This window comes from Phalaenopsis equestris, unplaced genomic scaffold, assembly GCF_001263595.1.
Source record: "Phalaenopsis equestris unplaced genomic scaffold, ASM126359v1 Scaffold000107, whole genome shotgun sequence".
Lineage (NCBI taxonomy): Eukaryota > Viridiplantae > Streptophyta > Magnoliopsida > Asparagales > Orchidaceae > Phalaenopsis > Phalaenopsis equestris.
This window is the reverse complement of record NW_018164549.1, coordinates 4,900,140-4,918,395: the sequence shown is the minus strand read 5'-3', so window position 1 is coordinate 4,918,395 and position 18,256 is coordinate 4,900,140. Positions and strand designations below refer to the sequence as shown.

Genomic DNA, 18,256 nt, shown 5'->3' with positions numbered 1-18,256 from the left:
AGACTTTTTTATATTTATCATCATATTTAGACTTTTTTATTTTATTTAGGGGATTTTGCATGCATTCCACACAACTTTTATGAATTTATATAAATAACACCTAAACATTTATATTTATATGCATGCAATTCAAATCTTTTAACATCACATCAAAGATAATCACCACTATTATCTTTTTAAAAATGAAATGCTCGGTTTCATGCATAAATTTATGACACCAAGGTGTTATTATTGTTAGTATCAAACTTTGGTTGTTAGATATGTAAATGCATAAGAATAATGTGGTATGTATGTAAATTTCACATTTTTATAAGGTAGTGTAAATTAAGGTGCATCTTTGCTAAGCCCAGCGATATAAATTCATTGTGGAATAAGCCGCCCGGCCACTGAGACCTGGTGTGCTTAAATTGGCTAAAGTTTGAAAAAGAATAGAGATTGATCATCGTGTTGCCTGGACAATTAGAGTTGATGTGTGACTGAGATCAATTAAGCCAACCCTTTTCCTAAATATGGGGTAGATTGGAGATCCAAAGATAATACGAGGAGTCGATTCAGACTTCTGAATGGAGAGGGGCTGGATTGTTGAACTGAAGTTGATGAATGATTGGAGGCACCCAAGCAAGCCTTTTCTAGATAGAGGTTGGCTGAGCAATTGTAATATGCAAGCTTCTGAAGGCTCTATAAACACCAATGGGAATTGTTATAAAATCGATGTAATAAATAATAAATTAAACAAAAGAAAGAACATGTAGAATTTACATGAAAGTTTTAAGAGGGGAAATTCATGGGTAGGGGAGGAAAACTCATTACGTCAAATAATAAATTACAAGTGAAGAGCTTCGGCTAACATAAAAGTAAAGGGAAAATGAGTTGTTTTGTATAGGCAAAAAGAGGTATTTATATACTTTTGTAAGATCACTTTTAAAAAAAAATAATTGAGAGGGAGCTAATAAATTAAAAAGATATGGATTGTAATTTTAATATTATTATAAAATTAATCAAATGGAGAAGATTTTTAATTCTTGTGCTTAAAATTTTTATGTAACAATTTAATATATGTGCTCATATTTTCTTTTAAGAGTAGGGCTCACAAAATATAAGTTATAAATTTAGCAATCTTCACTTTGACATGAATTCCCAAAATAAATGTTAAATAGATACTTATTCTTTGACAGAACATAACCACATCCTCCTCGAAGCACTAATGATCAGGAATGAATACTGAGTCAAACAATAGGAGTTCATTGATCATCATATCCACATGACTATTATTTATACCATCTTCATAATAATATCACCACGAGTTATAAATTCACGAATAAAGTAGTAACGAATATTAATGTGCTTAGTTCTCTCATGAACTTTTCTAAAGATAAATAACGCTCTGATTATCTCACATTATTGTGGTAATCTTTAAATATTCACAAATCTCTTCAAATGTCTTTCAATCAAAGAGCTTCTTTGTAAGCTTCAGTGATTTTCATATACTCAGCATTAGTTGTAGATAGTGCATGAGTTGTCTGTAAAGTGGCATTCCAACTAATTGCACGACCATCAACAATAAATATATATCATGTAAGTGATCTCTTTCTAACAAGGTTTCCAGCAAAATTTGAATAAACATAGCCAATGGCTCTATCTTTAAATCTCTTAAACTGCAAACAAACATCTTTTAGTCTACATAGATGCATGAGGATCTACTGAACTGTTTTCCAATGCTCCTTACCCGGATTACTCATGCATCTATTGACTGCATTAATTACATGTGATAATTCTGAATGAGAACATATGATAGCATACATGAGAGATCGCACCGCACAAAAATATGAAACTCAAGGCATATAGTTAATCTCATCATCTGCTTGTGAACACAGTTGATGAGAGTAAAAAATGCGCAGCTAATAAAGTATTAATAGACTTGACATTCTGCATATTGAGCCTACGTAAAACTTTTTCAATATACTATTTCTGACTCAGAAATAACTTATCTTTCTTTTTTATCTCTCTGAATCCTGATATCATACTTTTTTTGTTGCTCTCAAATTTTTTATTTCAAACTCACTATTAAGTTGAGCTTTTAACTACTTGATAGTTTATTTATTCTTAGCAATTACCAACATATTATTAACATATAAAAACTTATAGATAAATGATCATCAATCTTTTTGAAGTAAACATAAGTATCATAATTGATCCTCTTAAATTCATAAGCAATCATGAATTGTCAAATTTCTTAAACTATTGCTTTACGTAAGTGACTATTTTAAATTGTAAATAGATTTCTTGAACTAGCAAACATAATATTCTTTTCTTAAAAAAACAAAGCCCTCAAGCTCCTATATATAAATGTTCTTCTCAAGCTCTCCATGTAAAAATGTAATCTTTATATCTAACTAGTCAAGTTCAAGGTCATGCTTAGCCACAATGTCTAATAAAACTTGAATTTGAACTATGTTTAACCACTGAAGATAATAAACTTGCTATGTCTACTCATGAAATTTGACTGAATGTTTTTTTTCTAACCTTAATACCTGGCATTTTCAATTCCTGGTGTACATTCTTTTCTCTTAAACATTAATTTGCGACAAACAACTTTCTTGTTTTGATCCAATTTTACTAAATCTCAAGTCCTATTTCTGTGCAAGGATTTAATCTCTTCTTGTATTGCGATCATCAACTTATAATAATCAATTGAGTTAACTGTCTCTATATAGCTAGAAAGTTCTTCATCACCTTGATACCTTTAAAGCATAAACAATCAAATCAGCCTCACAACACCTCTTAGGCAGCTTAATTTCTCTTGTTATTGTATTCGTGGCAATAGAATATTATGATGGTTGTTATTGTGGTGATGGAAAAATTATATCATTTTGGCTCTAAATTTAATTCTTTAATTTTTTATCATAATTTTTCACTCTTTAAAAGTAATAAATATATTACTCTTGTGCTTCAGGAAGAAAACTTTAACCTTTCTAGGGAAATCATTAATGAACGCACATATTTGACACCACTCTCAGATGGGACTGTGGATGGATCAGAATGTATGTAAGTCTAATATTCTCTTGGTATTGTGAATTTCAATATTGAACTTAATTCTATTCTATTTTCCAAATATAGTGCTCATAAAACTTTATTTTAGTATTGCTCTGACTATTTAGAAATTATCTTTTGCTCAATTCAAATATCACATTCTCACTCATATGCATATGAAGATGAGATTGAGATCAAACTTTCAATATTTATGTTGCTTCTCCAACATTCATGATAAGGGCATCTTTTTAAACCAAAATAACGCACCCTCTAGATCTATCTATCTAAAGACGTCTCACATCTTAACATGTCAAAGTGAAAATATAATGTTGTGATCTAAAAGGCGGATGTATTTTACTATTGTCATTGTTGTGATAAAAGTCTTGCCTCTGACTCAACTTCTTATAAAATCGACGCAATAAATAATAAAATAAATAAATAAAAACACATTTTATTTGGAAAATACAGGATGGGAACAATCACAAACATATGAGGAGAATTCACCATGTCAATAATAAATTATAAGAGAGCTTCGACTAAACATAAAACCAAAGTAGGAGAAAAATGAGTTGACTTGTACAAGCAAAAGTAGGCATTTATAAAATTTTTGTAAGATCCTTTTAAATAAAAATGGGGAACCAACAAAGTAAGAGCACACCAATTGTAATATAAAAGCTATTATAATATTTAGTCAAGCAAAAGAGGCTGTCAATCCATGTGCTTACAATTTTCCTTACAAGGCTTCAATTTGTTTCCACACATTTTTCTTATAAGATAACCATGACCCATAGAATTTAGGTCACAAATTTGATAGGCATTTGTAGCACAAAACAATTCTTATGTATTTACATATCTAAAACCTAAACATTCATATTTACATGAATACCAGTCAAATTTTTAACATCATATCAATAATAGTACAATCAATATCTTTTAAAAGTGAAACACATTTTCACATATTAAATTTATGACACCAATATATTATAAGTATAAATATCAAACTTTGAGTGCTAGATATGTAAATACATAAAATTTGTGATTATGTATGTCAATTTCACAAACAACAAATACAAAATACTTGAGTTTAGGAGATTATTATAGATGTAGAATCGAACGACACCGTTATGAAGATTAAGAGCACGAACATGGAGAAGCTAAGAATATCATGGTAGAGAATTAAGAAGCAATAAGACAATGAATAGAGACATTTTTTAAAAAAATAAAGAAGAAAAAAATTGAATGGAGAACATTATAGTTATGAAAGTGAGATCATTAGCCAAAAGCATCATTATGAAAGAAGGGGATGGATTGGATGTTCAAATTTGATTGGCAAATGGCAACAACAATGATTGTACCAAATTACATCCATCCCTAATTAAAAAATGGTTGGGTTGATGTTGACCTTGGGATGACCAAATTAAACTATTTAAGATAGGGCAATGTTAAGCAATTGAATGATGATAGGATGATGATAACCACTACTCTCATCAAAGAACATAGTATACTATTTCACAGCTCTCAGTTTTAATTGAGCATCACTGATGGCTCACAAATCAAATGCCTGCACAAGCCACAATAGTCTCATCTATGCATAAAAATGTTCCCTTCTTTTATCGATTCACTCTAGCCACAATTTTGAAAGATGAAGCTGATATGCACCATTGAACATATGAGGCCCTCAAAAGCTTATTAATGAAGAAAGGATAACATATTTGAATCCTTGGTTGATGGTGTATGCTTTTTGAATTCACTAAAAAATGCTAATTTCACATTTTGTTGAATAGAATTTACCAAAGTGAATGGTGGTAACCTATTCCAATTCAATTTTTCCAACATCTTATAAGAAAAATGAAATAAATTAAAGTTTCAAGTTGACTAAAGTTACTTCCCAACTTCTAAAATTATTTGATAAAATTGTTTATTTAAATTATAAATCCAGATCAATTTTTAGCCAAATCATAATCATTATTAAGTACACAATTAGACCCAACAAGATTAAATTCAGACAATCACTTGAAAGGGTTCTAGTCCTAAACCAACCACAACCTAGAGCAGCTCATTAATTTGTTTCAATCTTAATGAGCCTTGATTGTCCAACTATGACCAAGGTATCAAGAATAAAAAAGGAGGAATTTACATAACACCAATTCTCATGTATTTATCTATCAGCACCTAAGCAAACCACTCAAATCTTTAACATCACATAAAAAATATCACATGTTTTTTTTTAAAGCAAAATATACCTTCTAATACAATAGGTTTATGACACCAAAATGTTATAAGTCAAAGGATACAATACTCCAATAGAAAAAAAAGGGAGAAAAAAATCTCCAAATAATACAACAAAGAAGAAAGTCTTTGAACAAAAAATAACAAAATATAAATAATTCCCTCTCAAAATAACCCTAATTTCAATTCAAAAAATAATAATAATAAAGATAGAGCTCACGAGGCCTGCCTACCCAATAGATTCCAAATTGAAAGTCTTCAAGCGAAAAAAAAAATTCTTCTATGAGGGAGAATTACAGGATGGAGCCTATTGTGTCTTATTGCGCAATCACAGATATTGTATTACACGTTATTGCGAGAGCTTCCGCGTCACTCTTTGAGTAATCTTCTTCTTCGAAGGCATTTAGAATCAACAAAACAATTATCTTGTTGTGTCCAAGAAAAGTCAACTACAAAATCCATGCTAATATCTACAATAGGTAACTATGAAACACGTTCAATCGTGTTTGGCTCCTTTTAGCTCAAAATAAAGAAATTATATTTATTATTTATTTAATAATATTATATATATCTATATATAACTAAGTTTAAATCATCACAACTTGTGTGATCATGTGGTTTTGCACTTTTTATTGCATATAAATGGTGCATGTCTGACTGCAACACCCTACATCTCTTTTTTATTTAATTTAAACAAACAAATTTCAAGTCGAACACAAACACACTCTTCATGAGTAATTTTGAACAGAATTAATTTTACACAAGCCGAACATGAGCCAAGCCTGAGCTCACTAGAGCTTGGCTCGTTTATAACCCTATGTATGTCATTCTAAATACTATTATGCTAAAATAAATAACCATCATATTTTTGGCATAATTAGAATTGAAACTACATATGGCCTAGTACTTTCACAGACCTATCCTCTAGCCATCAAGTTTGTATCTTGTTTCTGCAATGTCTTAAATTGGTTGACCGCATCCTGTAGTCGACCAGTTATGGGGCACGAATCCTAGGATAAGATTTATAACACACTAAATTTTTCATAAGGGTGGCAATCCAAGTAGTAGACTGCTTGTTAGAACAACTTGAAATTCCTCTAATAAGAGTCATACTGCCCCAAATAATGGCTCTTCCATTTAGTGTCTTCCAACATCACCAAGGCTAGTTCCACTGACACCTCTCTCATAGCCTGTAGAAATGTGACACGGGGAACTAAAGGTCATCATCATCTGAGTATCTATCACTACGGACCCCCTCAATGGAATAAGTAAACTATACTTCTTGTTCTTCTAAATATGTATTTGTTTACCTGTCATACTATCACAATCAGTCCAAAATAATGGGCACACATCCATAGGCACGACATCACATTAAACATAATCCTGCATCTTCTCTTCAATTGAAAATTTTAGTAAATATTTATTAATACACTTCTTATTCTTCTTCTTCAATCAAATCAAGGAATATTATTGAGATTGCTTAGTAAGCCTCAGCTTATCCACCATATGTTTAGATATCACATTTTTACATTTGTCTTCATCTATAATGAAATTGCACACCTTATAGTGCAATGGGTAAAAAGATGTCATGGAGCCAATGTTGCTTTCATAGGCTCAAGTTGAAGGATCTGTCGAATCACTAGCATCTCTTTCTCTTGTCAAATGGAAGCTGCTGCTCCTCTCTGATATCCTCATTTTCTCCAGTGTTACTGCCCATTTCTTCAAATGCTTCTTGTTTAATAAAAGATATCACCTTGTTCAACTTGTCAATTATATGTGTAGATATCATATTTTTACAATTGTCTCCATCTATAATAATCCCTTAACACTGCAACGGGTAAAAAAGATGTTGGGAAGCTATTGTTGCATTCATGGGCTCAGCCTGAAAGATCCATTGAATCACCAATATCTCCCTCATTTGTTGGAAACTACTACTTCTCTCTGGCATCCTCATTTTCTCTTATGTTGCTGTTCATTTCTTCATTGCTCCATGTTCAATGAAAGGGATCACTTTTCTATATGGCCAATCAGAAGAAATGTGTCTAAGCTCAAGATAAATTCAAGCTGCTTGGGAAAAGGATTTTTTTATTGTGTTTAAATATCTCATTTCAAGCTAGTGCAAGCATATTCTAAGTTGTAAAAGAGGTGAGCTTCATTTCTATATTTATACGACAATGGTAAAAGAGTTTTTCAAAATCTTATTTATTTGCATAACTAACCCTTAAATTTATACTTTTTTTATAATTATACAACCTAAATAATCTTAAAAATAATAAAATTTAGTATTTTTTAAAAAATATTAAAATTAATATAAAGAAGATATAAATAAATATTATTATTTAATTATTTAATTATTTCAATCCAAAACAACCGGAACACAAATGTAAAAGCTTTTGTTTGTGTTCTTATTTATAAATCGAGCTAAAAAAAATTATTTGTGATTTACTCGCTTGCTTAAAAAAAATCAAACACGAGCTATTTATAGAGTAAATCATGAGCTATTCACGAACGAGTTTTTTTTACAATCCTAGTTGCACTACATCTCCTTCATCTCATTTTAAGATCATACGGTTATTTTACTATTCTTTCCACAATAAAAGTTGTTTCAGGTTCTCCAACCATAAGTATTCTTCACGAGCTTGATGGTTATCAATTTAATTTTTGTGTCCTAAGAAATGTGACTACTTGAATTAGTGTCACCAATTGAAACCACTTAACGAATTCATTTCGGAGCCAAACGTTCGTCAAAATCTGACAAGTCAACACTAAAATATTAACTTCTTCGATATTTCATATTAAAATACAACGTATCAATTAATCACTGAAAACTTATTAATTGTTAAGATTCATTCTCTTCACGATTTGATAAGTCACCATTATGAATATCATTGACCTCTAGGTTGTCTTGCAATTAGAGGATCTTCCTTTGAATGCCTTCCTTCATAAGCTCTTATAAACCTCTTCGCATGTTTCTCCAAGACAATATTTGGTTACTTTTTTCTCGATCAAGGTTTGAGCCTATTTGGAGCAGCTCAAATTATTAAAAAGCAATGATGGAACTGCTGAAAAAATAATCTGACGTTTAAAAAACTCCGCTAACCATTACAATTTCTTTTTTTAAAGTCAAACCACAACTAGAAAAGATGTCACCTCAGCTAATCAGGACCGGTGTAAAAATATAAATTTCAAATACAATTTTTTTAAAAAACTACCAAAACACAATTTATCCAAACAAACAAAATTATGATACTATATCACACAATCACCGCACCGCCGCCCCCAAATGAACCCTTGATCAAGTGGATTACCACCGGATCATGGTCGTAAGACGGGCTAATTTTTTGTTGAGGTTGGAGGTTTCTCTTTTAAACATTTAGGTTTAGAACTAAACGATGAAGTTGAGAACTATTCTGTGCAGGTATTAGATTAGATTACGTAAATGTCGATTTAGGAGCAAGACAAATCCCTAAGATAACTAAAAAAAAATTATTCCATAGCCTCGAAATGTAGGAGAACGCAAAAGGATTATTAAAGTTGTAGGATGGGCAGCGAGAGCGAAAAGAAGCAAAAATCCAGCAATGAGCTACACCTACACATCGAGCTGGCAGCCAAAAACAACAAATTTCCCACCATCCAGCAAATAATAGCAAGTTCGAACAATAAGCCTTCAAACATTCAGACTTCCCATGATGCTATCACCTTAACCAAATCAAGCTATATACACACCATCTGTAAAAAGGTAGAATAATACAACACTCCAAAAGAGAAAACAATGAGAAAATTCTTCATTTAACACAAATAAATGCATCTAAAACAAAAATAATAAAATACATAATAAAATATAAATAATTCCCTTTCAAAATAACCCAAATTCTTAACTTTAAAAAAAAAAAATTAAGAAAGGGCCCACAATGCTTTGCCCGCCGGATGGATTGTGAATGATGAGACACAGCCCGGCCCTGCCTTGTCTTGCAATCGCAAATTACTGCATTCCGCAGCATTTATTTGAAGCCAATTCACACTGCTACCACTACCATACGCAAGACATACTAATGTTGTCACTTCGGCTGGATTTCTCCAAACCGCGACAAATATCTTATAATCCAAAAGTTTAGACAACATGCGAATGTATTAAGGCAGGAGATGAAAAGGCAAATAGCAAACCACACCAACACTGCCTGCCATTAAGCAGCATTATCAAAAGTAAATCACAAAAGACAGGTCAGACAAGAATTCAAGAGTCAAACATTGCGTCAAAGGCGTGTATGTATGTATGTATTCATTTCGACAGATCCCAGAAATTCTAACTATGGTTAATCCACACCCTAAAATTTGCACACAACTACAACTTTCACTCACTCAGGCTTCGTTTGAAGCTTCTTGCTGCCTGGCAAAGACAGTTCCTGCGTCTCCATGGAAGGAAGCTGCAAAAAAACAGAATGGATTTTGTGAATTCAATTCCAGTATGTAATCAAATAAACAAAAAATATCTTGATTAAGATGCCATAAGGGATCAATTCACGTTTTACTATTTATTTATTTAATTTTTTTAATATATTTCAATTCGAACAAAAAAAAAATATTTATAAGTTAAAAAATAATTAATTATTTTTAAAAAACACTCGAAACATCTCAAATTTATTTTAAGTATATTTTAAAATATGCTAATTTAAGTTAAAAAGGAAACTAAAAACATGAAAGAAGAAACACACAGTATTTGGAATCGCTGTAGGTTTTGTTTTTTTATATTTATTCTATTTTGTTTGTGCTTTTGATCTTAATTAAAATATGTTTGTTCCGAATTTCAAAATAATGTTTAAATATTTTGAATATTTTATAAACAAGTTGATTGAAAAAAAAAAGTAAATTGATTTGATTTTAAAAACAAGAAATAAAAAACATGTTTCCAAAAACAAAAATGAAAAATAAATAGAAATTAGAAATGATGCCTAACGGGCCCTAAGAAAATATGTTTTTAAAAAGAAAAACAAAAACAAAATTGATCCCTAATAAGCCCTAAATTATTCAACATGCAAAATGGTTGAATGATAAGTCGTCAAAATATGATGACGAGTAACATAACCCCAAGGACATAATCTAAATTACAGGGATTAGTTGAAGGCCACTATATGTTTCCACGGTCAACCCATATGAACAAAGAACAACCATGCACATATGGGTTATATAAATAGCCAAAGTGCTCAAGTGTTACCTACGATGAGGAATGGTAATAACAAACCAAGGCATCATCCACATATTTTTTTTGTTGGGCCACTGACACGATTCTGCCGTGCACCTAGTGAGAAATAAAATATTATAATTCTTAAATATGTTTTATGAAGTTTATAGTTTGAAATTTTTCCACAATTTCACACTAAGATTTTATTTACACAAGTGCACATATCGTTCAAGTAATATGTGATTTCTTAAAAAACTTTGAATATCAAAACCACGAGAAAAATCAGGTTAACCACCGAGACCTAAGAAAAGTTCTAAACTACTACAATTAGTCTTAGCCCGAAAATGTGTTTCGTTTAAGTTAAGCCTATTCAATTCTACAAATATGTCACTAAACCTAGAGATTGATTATAAAGATATTTTAAGTTAACTAAATAGGAAAATTCAAGCTATGTGAAAAGTGTCCCTCCCACTTGTAATGAAATTAACATATAGAATAGCTATACACCAAGTGAATTTGTGACAAATAGGAGCATGCATATTCTTTACCCTTTTTCAAGTGCATAAAGAACCTAAATTAACATAGAAGATTGCTTTCGTCCGTCACCTAAGAAACGTTCTAGTTAACCTCATTAAAATTACATCTCTATTTATTTGCACTAACCTACGTACTCATCATCTTTCACCCTATAGATCAGTGTGATTTATACTAGTTGTTAAATTTCATAACACTTCCGGATCATTATGGATTCACAATAGATTTAACAATTCAATTGGCTAAATTGAAATGTAAATAAAGCATGAAATAAAAATCAACACACTGAAATAAAGAACCTAAGTTAACATAGAAGATTGCTTTTGTCCGTCACCTAAGAAAAGTTCTAGTTAACCTCATTAAAATTACATCTCTATTTATTTGCACTAACCTACGTACTCATCATCTTTCACCCTATAGATCAGTGTGATTTATACTAGTTGTTAAATTTCATAACACTTCCGGATCATTATGGATTCACAATAGATTTAACAATTCAATTGGCTAAATTGAAATGTAAATAAAGCATGAAATAAAAATCAACACACTGAATCATTCTAGTTGAATCTACATCCTAAGCAGATACTACTTCATAACAAAAAGAAAAAAATAAACTACTCAGAATTCATGAAGAACATACTAGAATTCAATATTTTTATTTAACTAACAAGGTCACAATATAAGAAATCCTTACTACAAAGCAATAAAAAAAACAAAACACTTTTCTTCCCTAAGAATAGAAGAGATAACAACAACAAATGTTGACTCTAATGATCTCATTTACTTCTATAGTAGTTTCTTACGATTCATTCTAATTTCATAAAGAAAAAATCTCACTATTCCTCTCCTTCCTTGCACTCACTTTTTGTTCAACACTTTTCTGGCGTTCTCCTATCTTCACACACTTTTTTCTGAGTTTTAATCCCAAGGCCAATTCGTGTGTAACTATTCAAAAACTGCCATATATCATTCTAGCGCCACCTTCTCGGATGTCCTGCATTTTGAACTGGCGCCTGGGCGCCAGTTCGTGCAATCTACACGTCATCTTCTTTGTATTCTTCGTAGGGTCTGGCGCCTAGGCGCCAAAATGTGGCGTCTAAGCGCCTGTTCTATACTTTACAAATAAATCTCACTCGCCTCAATTTTTGCTTTGTTTTCGCCCCAATGCATCCCAGTTACTTTACCTGTTACACCTGTAATTAAAAAATGAAATACCCTACATTAAAGTGCAATATCATTAAAAAATGAGTAGTAAATATGAAATTAGCATATTTAGGACATATCAAAATCCCCCAAACTTCAATGTTGTCCTCAAGTAACATTTCTATTTTATAAACCAAATGTTTTAACTCATGGTGGTAAGTTTCATTAAAGATTCCTATATTTTTGCCCAAACAATGTAATAGTGCAACTTTAGAAAAATTTTCAATAATTCAGGCTAGAACTAAAGTAAAAGAACATCTAGTAATCAAGTTAAGAATTTTGATTTTCTATCCGTTTCAAAATTAATTGTAATTTGCCAAAACTTTGGAATCCTAGAAAAAAAAAATTTTTTATGAGAATTCTATTATTAAAAATTTGACTAATACATTTAAGAATTAATAATAAGCTAAGAAATGTAACTAAGGGTCCGTTTGGGGCAGCTGCAGCTTATTGAATAATCTGTTGATAAACTGTTTAAAAATAATCTGCTGATAAGCTAGATGCGGTGACTATTAGAAATTTTTATTTTTTGGAAAAGCCAGACCGCTGTCAGGAAGCTACCAACGCACCTAGATAGGTGCGGTGTGCAAACGCCACTTTCAGCGTTTTCAAAACGCATAAGCTGCCAAAACGCAGTTTACCCAAACAGTCCAGATGCGTTTTCAAAATATCACAGCACCAAATAAGCTGCCCCAAACAGACCCTAAATTTCTTTCTTCAAGATGATTCAAATGAAGTCAAATATAAATTATGAATTTTCTCAAGTTTCTCCCCACATTCAATAAATACACATTTTTTTCTTTCAGGATCGTTTTAATCCTTGCTATTCTTTTATATGTGAGAATTACTACATCTAGATGTATTTAATTATTTTGAACTTCACTATCCTCTTCCTAAAATTAAAAACATCTCACATTTCTTTATTTGATAATGTATATTAGTATAGAAATGATTTTTCATAGAGTCTCAATTTTTTTAAAGTATAAATCTAAGATTCCTAGTGTTTCAAAAATACAATTCTTCCTCTTATAAATAGTAAAATTATTTCCCTATTCCCTTATACTAAATATCTTAACTCGAAGACCGCCCTTATCACCAAAAAATTTATAAAAATTTACTATAACATTCATAGAATCAAAAAGACAGTTCTCTAACGATAACACCGCAAACCATAGGATATTTCAAAATTTATGTAAATTTACGATAACACCGCAAACCACAGTCTATTGAGAACAAATAAAAATTAGTTTTTAAAAGTTCTTCCCTCCCTCGAACTTGAATTTTCAAGCATTTAAAACATTTAGTACAGAATAAGTATGACAGGAGAAAATTTAACTGTGTTATTATATATCACAGGGTCCTGAACATGTATACTTTTCCTGTTTAAACAGTAAACACAGGTGTGACACTGTAAGTTAATCTCAACTCTCAACATGTTTAACATGAAAATTGCGAAGTAAAGTACTATTCTAACACACAGCCAGTACCATATATGAACAAGAGCATAAAAGAAACAATAGTTTAGTAAAAACAAAAAGTATAGAATCCACCAAGCAGTAGTAAAAAATAATATTATGTCCGCTACAACCAAAAACCTAAAAGTATAATAACATAGTCATCAGAAGAAGGAAAAATAAGTAACACCCAAACTTATAATGAACTACTCATCCTCATCATCATCATCATCATTATCATCATCATCCTCCTCCTCATCCATCGACGACCGATGCACATATGACAGAGTAGGAGGATACTCAAGAAACTCTACGGTTTTATCTCCTTTAAAGATAATTCACAATAGAAGTATGAAAACTGGTCTCGTAATCACTTTTCCTTTTGAAATACGAGTCAAAGTGTTACAAATGGTCAGCAATGTCATACATATGACTCTGTACAAAGAAAATATCATCTTGTAACTCCTGAAAACGATCACCACTGGAATCCAAAGTAGCAGAAGGTGGAGCTGCAACACGAGTAGATGGCCTGGAAGATGAAGGATCAGCCGAAGAGCTAGCTCCAAACCCAAATCCAGCCATGCTTCCCATACAAATGCACATTAGCCTTGTTGATAGACTTCAAAGGATGCAACAACTCTTCCCAAGACTCCAAACGAACTCCGGATTGTTGACATAAAGTGAAGATAAGAGAGGAATATCCAAGCCCCACATTATTAACTCTCTTAGCTATACTGATGATCGTCTTACGAATTAAAGCTCCAATATTAATTGGTTTCATCTTTAGAATAAAAAAATTTAAAGTGGTCGTCTTTTGTCACCTCGCTCAAATTAGTAGAAGGCAAAATTCTAGCATAAATTAAATAATGTCACGCTTTTGATGGAGCATTCAACATAGAGGAGAAGAAGATTACCTTATGGTCGCCTCTGATTTTCCAAGCCCCCCTCCCGTCAGTCAAAAACATCGTAATTTCATCCAGCTGGGCTTCAGTAGGCCCGAATTCAAAAAAAAAATAGCACTCCGGCACATCACCCAATGAGTACAGTGCATTGATGTGGGTTGAAGTGAAGTAAACTCGCTTCTCCCTCATTATTACAAACTCATCAGAAGCTTCAGAGAGATTAGCCTAAAACTCTCGAACAATCGAAATCACAGCAACAACGGTAGTATAACAAATATTCTTTCAATGTCGATCTACAATTAGACACTCCACAGCTCCACCGAGATCGATCAAAGCTCGTTCTTGAATTAACTTTTTCAACACGAAAAACTCATTGAATCACTCTTGAGTTTTTTGACTTACGACTTCTTTCGATCAAAAATTCTCTTTTCCTTTCCTTCTTTTGTCTTGGGAGCCATAACCATTCTAGGTAAAATCCAATAAAAATCCAAATATGGGTTCTAAAAGCTTTTACAATCAAATTCCTTATTAAATAGCCTCCCATCATTGATTTTTTTTTAAACATTTTCTCAAAATTTTTCACAAGTTTCGCAATATAGAGGAAATCCATGATTAAAGAAGAAAATTTTTAAGGCAAAGTGTGAATTTTACAAAGAGAAGAAGAAATCCGAAGTTTTCGAGCCTAAAATCATCAAAAATCTTGATCTAAGAGAAGCCCTAGAAGAGCATCGGTGATGTATCGGGGAAGGTGATTCGCAAAAAACAATGGAGCTGAACCAGCCATTTTTGAGATTAAATCAGGGTTCGACCGGTTCTCAAAAAACAGACAAAAAACCAAATTCTTACTCAAGTTGACCCAGCATTAAGACCTCATTAATTATAGGACTATCTCCATTTATGTAAGGTTTTAGTCTTTGTTAATTAACTTTAAATATTTTGTCACTCTTAGGATCTTTGATATCAAATTAACAAGCTTTGATTACTGTAAATGACTCCGACAACCTGGACTTAAGTTTTCAGGAAATAATTTCGATTTTGAATTATATAATAAAACATTGTCCATGCTCAAAATTTCTCTGAATAATCTTCCGATAATACAAATTTTTCATCTTTTTCTTACATTTTTTTGCATTTTCATAAGATTCAGGTATTATTTTTCTTTGAGCTCATTTAACTGAAAATAATCTTTTATCATCTGCTTCCTTTAAATTACACTTAAATTCTTTAACAGTCGAGTAAGTCTTATGTTCCAATTTCACTGGCAAGTGACAAGATTTACCAAATATGAGCATATATGATGACATTCCTATAGGAGTTTTGTAAGCAGTCCTATTAGAATACATGCTTAGAACTGTTTATTGAGTCTAGGTTTAATTGATTCAAGTTTGTTCATTAATATTAGGAGTTAGTTGCTATTTTTCTTGATTTTGTTTCTAGTTATTTTCTTGGCTGATTTTAAAGTCTTTTTTCTTGAAAGTTTGTTATTAGCTCAAAGTTTAAATATTGTAAGGCTATACAAAATGTGTGTAATTCTAATTTTCCCTTAAGTCTACAAAATTCTCTTAAGTTTTCTCTTCTTTCTCATTTCAATAAACCAACAATTTGGTATCTGAGCTCTCTTCTGAAGAGACCTATGCTTGAATTTGAGCAGTTATGGAAATCGAAGCTAGTTTTTCCTCAGTTGCTCCACCAGAGTTTGATGGAGACAACTACCAGATCTGGGCAGTCCGCATAGAGACATACCTGGAAGCTTTGGATCTCTGGGAAGCAGTGGAAGAAGACTATGAAATTCTTCTTCTCCCTGAAAATCCCACTATAGTACAAATTAAAACAAAAAAAGAGAAGAAGACAAAGAAGTACAAGACAAAATCTTGTCTGTTTGCTGCAGTTTCCTCCACGATCTTCACTCGTATCATGTCGTTCAAAAAGGCAAATGGGATTTCAAAGGGGATTTGCAAATGGGATTTGGGATTATCTCAAATCCGAGTATGAAGGAGATGAAAGATTTCGAGGGATGCAGGTGCTAAAATTGGTTCGTGACTTTGAATTGCAAAAAATGAAGGAGACAGAAACCATAAATAAGTACTCTGACAGACTACTCAACATAGCAAATCGTGTCAAATTATTGGGTTCTTCTATGGAAGATTCAAGGATTGTTCAGAAAATCCTTGTAACAGTGTCTGAAAGATTTGAAGCTATCACCACCACCTAAGAAAACACGAAGGATCTGTCAAAGATTGCTTTGACAGAACTCTTAAGTGCTTTACAAGCACAAGAGCAGAGGTGTGTAATGAGGGAAGAAGTAGCCGTCGAAGGAGCTCTACCAGTCAAGCATCAAGATGATGAAAAGAATAGATGGCCTAAGAACAAGAAGTTTCAAGCTACAAGTAGACAAAGCTCTGCACCTGAGAACAGAAGCAAAACTAAAAATAAAATATTAGGAGTAAAAAAAGAATACTCTCCATGTCAACATTGTGGCAAGAAAGGTCATCCTCCTTTCAAATGCTGAAGAAGACCAGATGCAAAGTGCGGCAAGTGCAATCAAATGAGACATGAAGTTGTCATTTGCAAGAATAAAGATCAACAACAAGGAGATGAAGCACAAGTGGCAGATCAAGAAGAAGGTGACCAACTTTTTATTGCAAATTGTTTCACGAGTTCTGAAACTAGTGAAAACTGACTCATTGATAGTGGTTGCACTAATCATACGACACCTGACAAGGAGTTGTTCAAGAAATTGAAGAGCACCGAATCTAAAAAAGTCAGAATTGGGAACGATGAATATATTGCAATCAAAGTAAAGGGCACCGTAGTCATTGCAAGCTGTTCAGGAACCAAGTTGATCACTGATGTTCTCTATGTACCAGATATTGATCAAAACTTGCTCAGTGTTAGTCAATTAATAGAAAAATGATTCAAAGTGATGTTCATGAAGAAGGCCTGTGTGATAGAGGATGCTACGGGCCAAAAGATATTTGAAGTTAAGATGGAAGGGAAGAGTTTTTCACTCAATCCAATGCATGAGGAACAAATTAAAAGCACTATGAAGATTCAATCAACAACTGAGATGGCTGAGCACGTGAAAGTTGATAAAGTTGCGTGAAAGTTGATGCAGGGCTGAGGGAATTAGAACTGGAGTCAACCTTACAGAAAACAACTGCATAATTTTTAGAGTTGAAAGCTCGCCTTTTGAGTATGGAAACAAAACTCACAGCCATGTCGCAAATGAATGACAAATTGAAATATGAAATGGATAAGGCAATGTCGAGTTAATTTGATTCGGAGATGAGGCTGATAAAGGCTACTCCATAAGTCACAGAACTGAAAGCAAACCTATTGGATAAGGAGACACAGCTACAAAGCATTATGGATGAGAATAAAAAACTAAAATCGGAGCTCAAGAGAGACAGGGAGCATCAAGAAAATTATGATGCAGCTATATTGGATGCTGAGAGAGCAAAAGCTACAGAACAAGAAGCACTGATGAGACTAGGTGTTGTCAATGGGGAGGCTGAAAAGAATAACAAGGCAACAAAAATTTTGGAGCAGCTTGAGGTTGCTCAGGCAGTGCAATCAGAGATGGAGGCTGAGCTGAGGAGGCTTAGGGTGCAGTCAAATCAATGGAGAAAGACAGCTGAAGCAACTGCAATAGTTCTCACACCAGGGAACAATAGTAGAATAGTTGAGAGGATATGCTCTCTTAAATCAGACTACAATTCACTGCT

General features: G+C 32.4%; 2 protein-coding genes across 5 annotated transcripts in view; one reads left to right on the top strand and one right to left on the bottom strand.

Moving 5' to 3' along the window:
- Positions 1–3,127, top strand: part of LOC110020720 (probable inactive shikimate kinase like 2, chloroplastic) — a 28,976-nt gene extending 25,849 nt beyond the window's left edge. The window contains exon 8 of the mRNA XM_020718913.1: positions 2,954–3,127. The gene's annotated coding sequence lies outside the window, so the exon portion shown is untranslated. The remainder of the gene's footprint in view (positions 1–2,953) is intronic.
- Positions 3,128–9,115: 5,988 nt separating this feature from the next.
- The window catches only part of LOC110020739 (inactive poly [ADP-ribose] polymerase RCD1-like), a 56,174-nt gene continuing 47,033 nt past the window's right edge, over positions 9,116–18,256 (bottom strand). For 3 of the 4 annotated variants that reach the window (XM_020718942.1, XM_020718943.1, XM_020718944.1), the window contains exon 7: positions 9,116–9,683. In XM_020718942.1, coding sequence (XP_020574601.1) covers positions 9,615–9,683 — 69 coding nt within the window. In that variant the 3' untranslated portion in view covers positions 9,116–9,614. Of the gene's footprint in view, positions 9,684–12,069; positions 12,166–18,256 lie in introns of those variants that run through there. The other variant, XM_020718945.1, reaches the window with a different exon arrangement.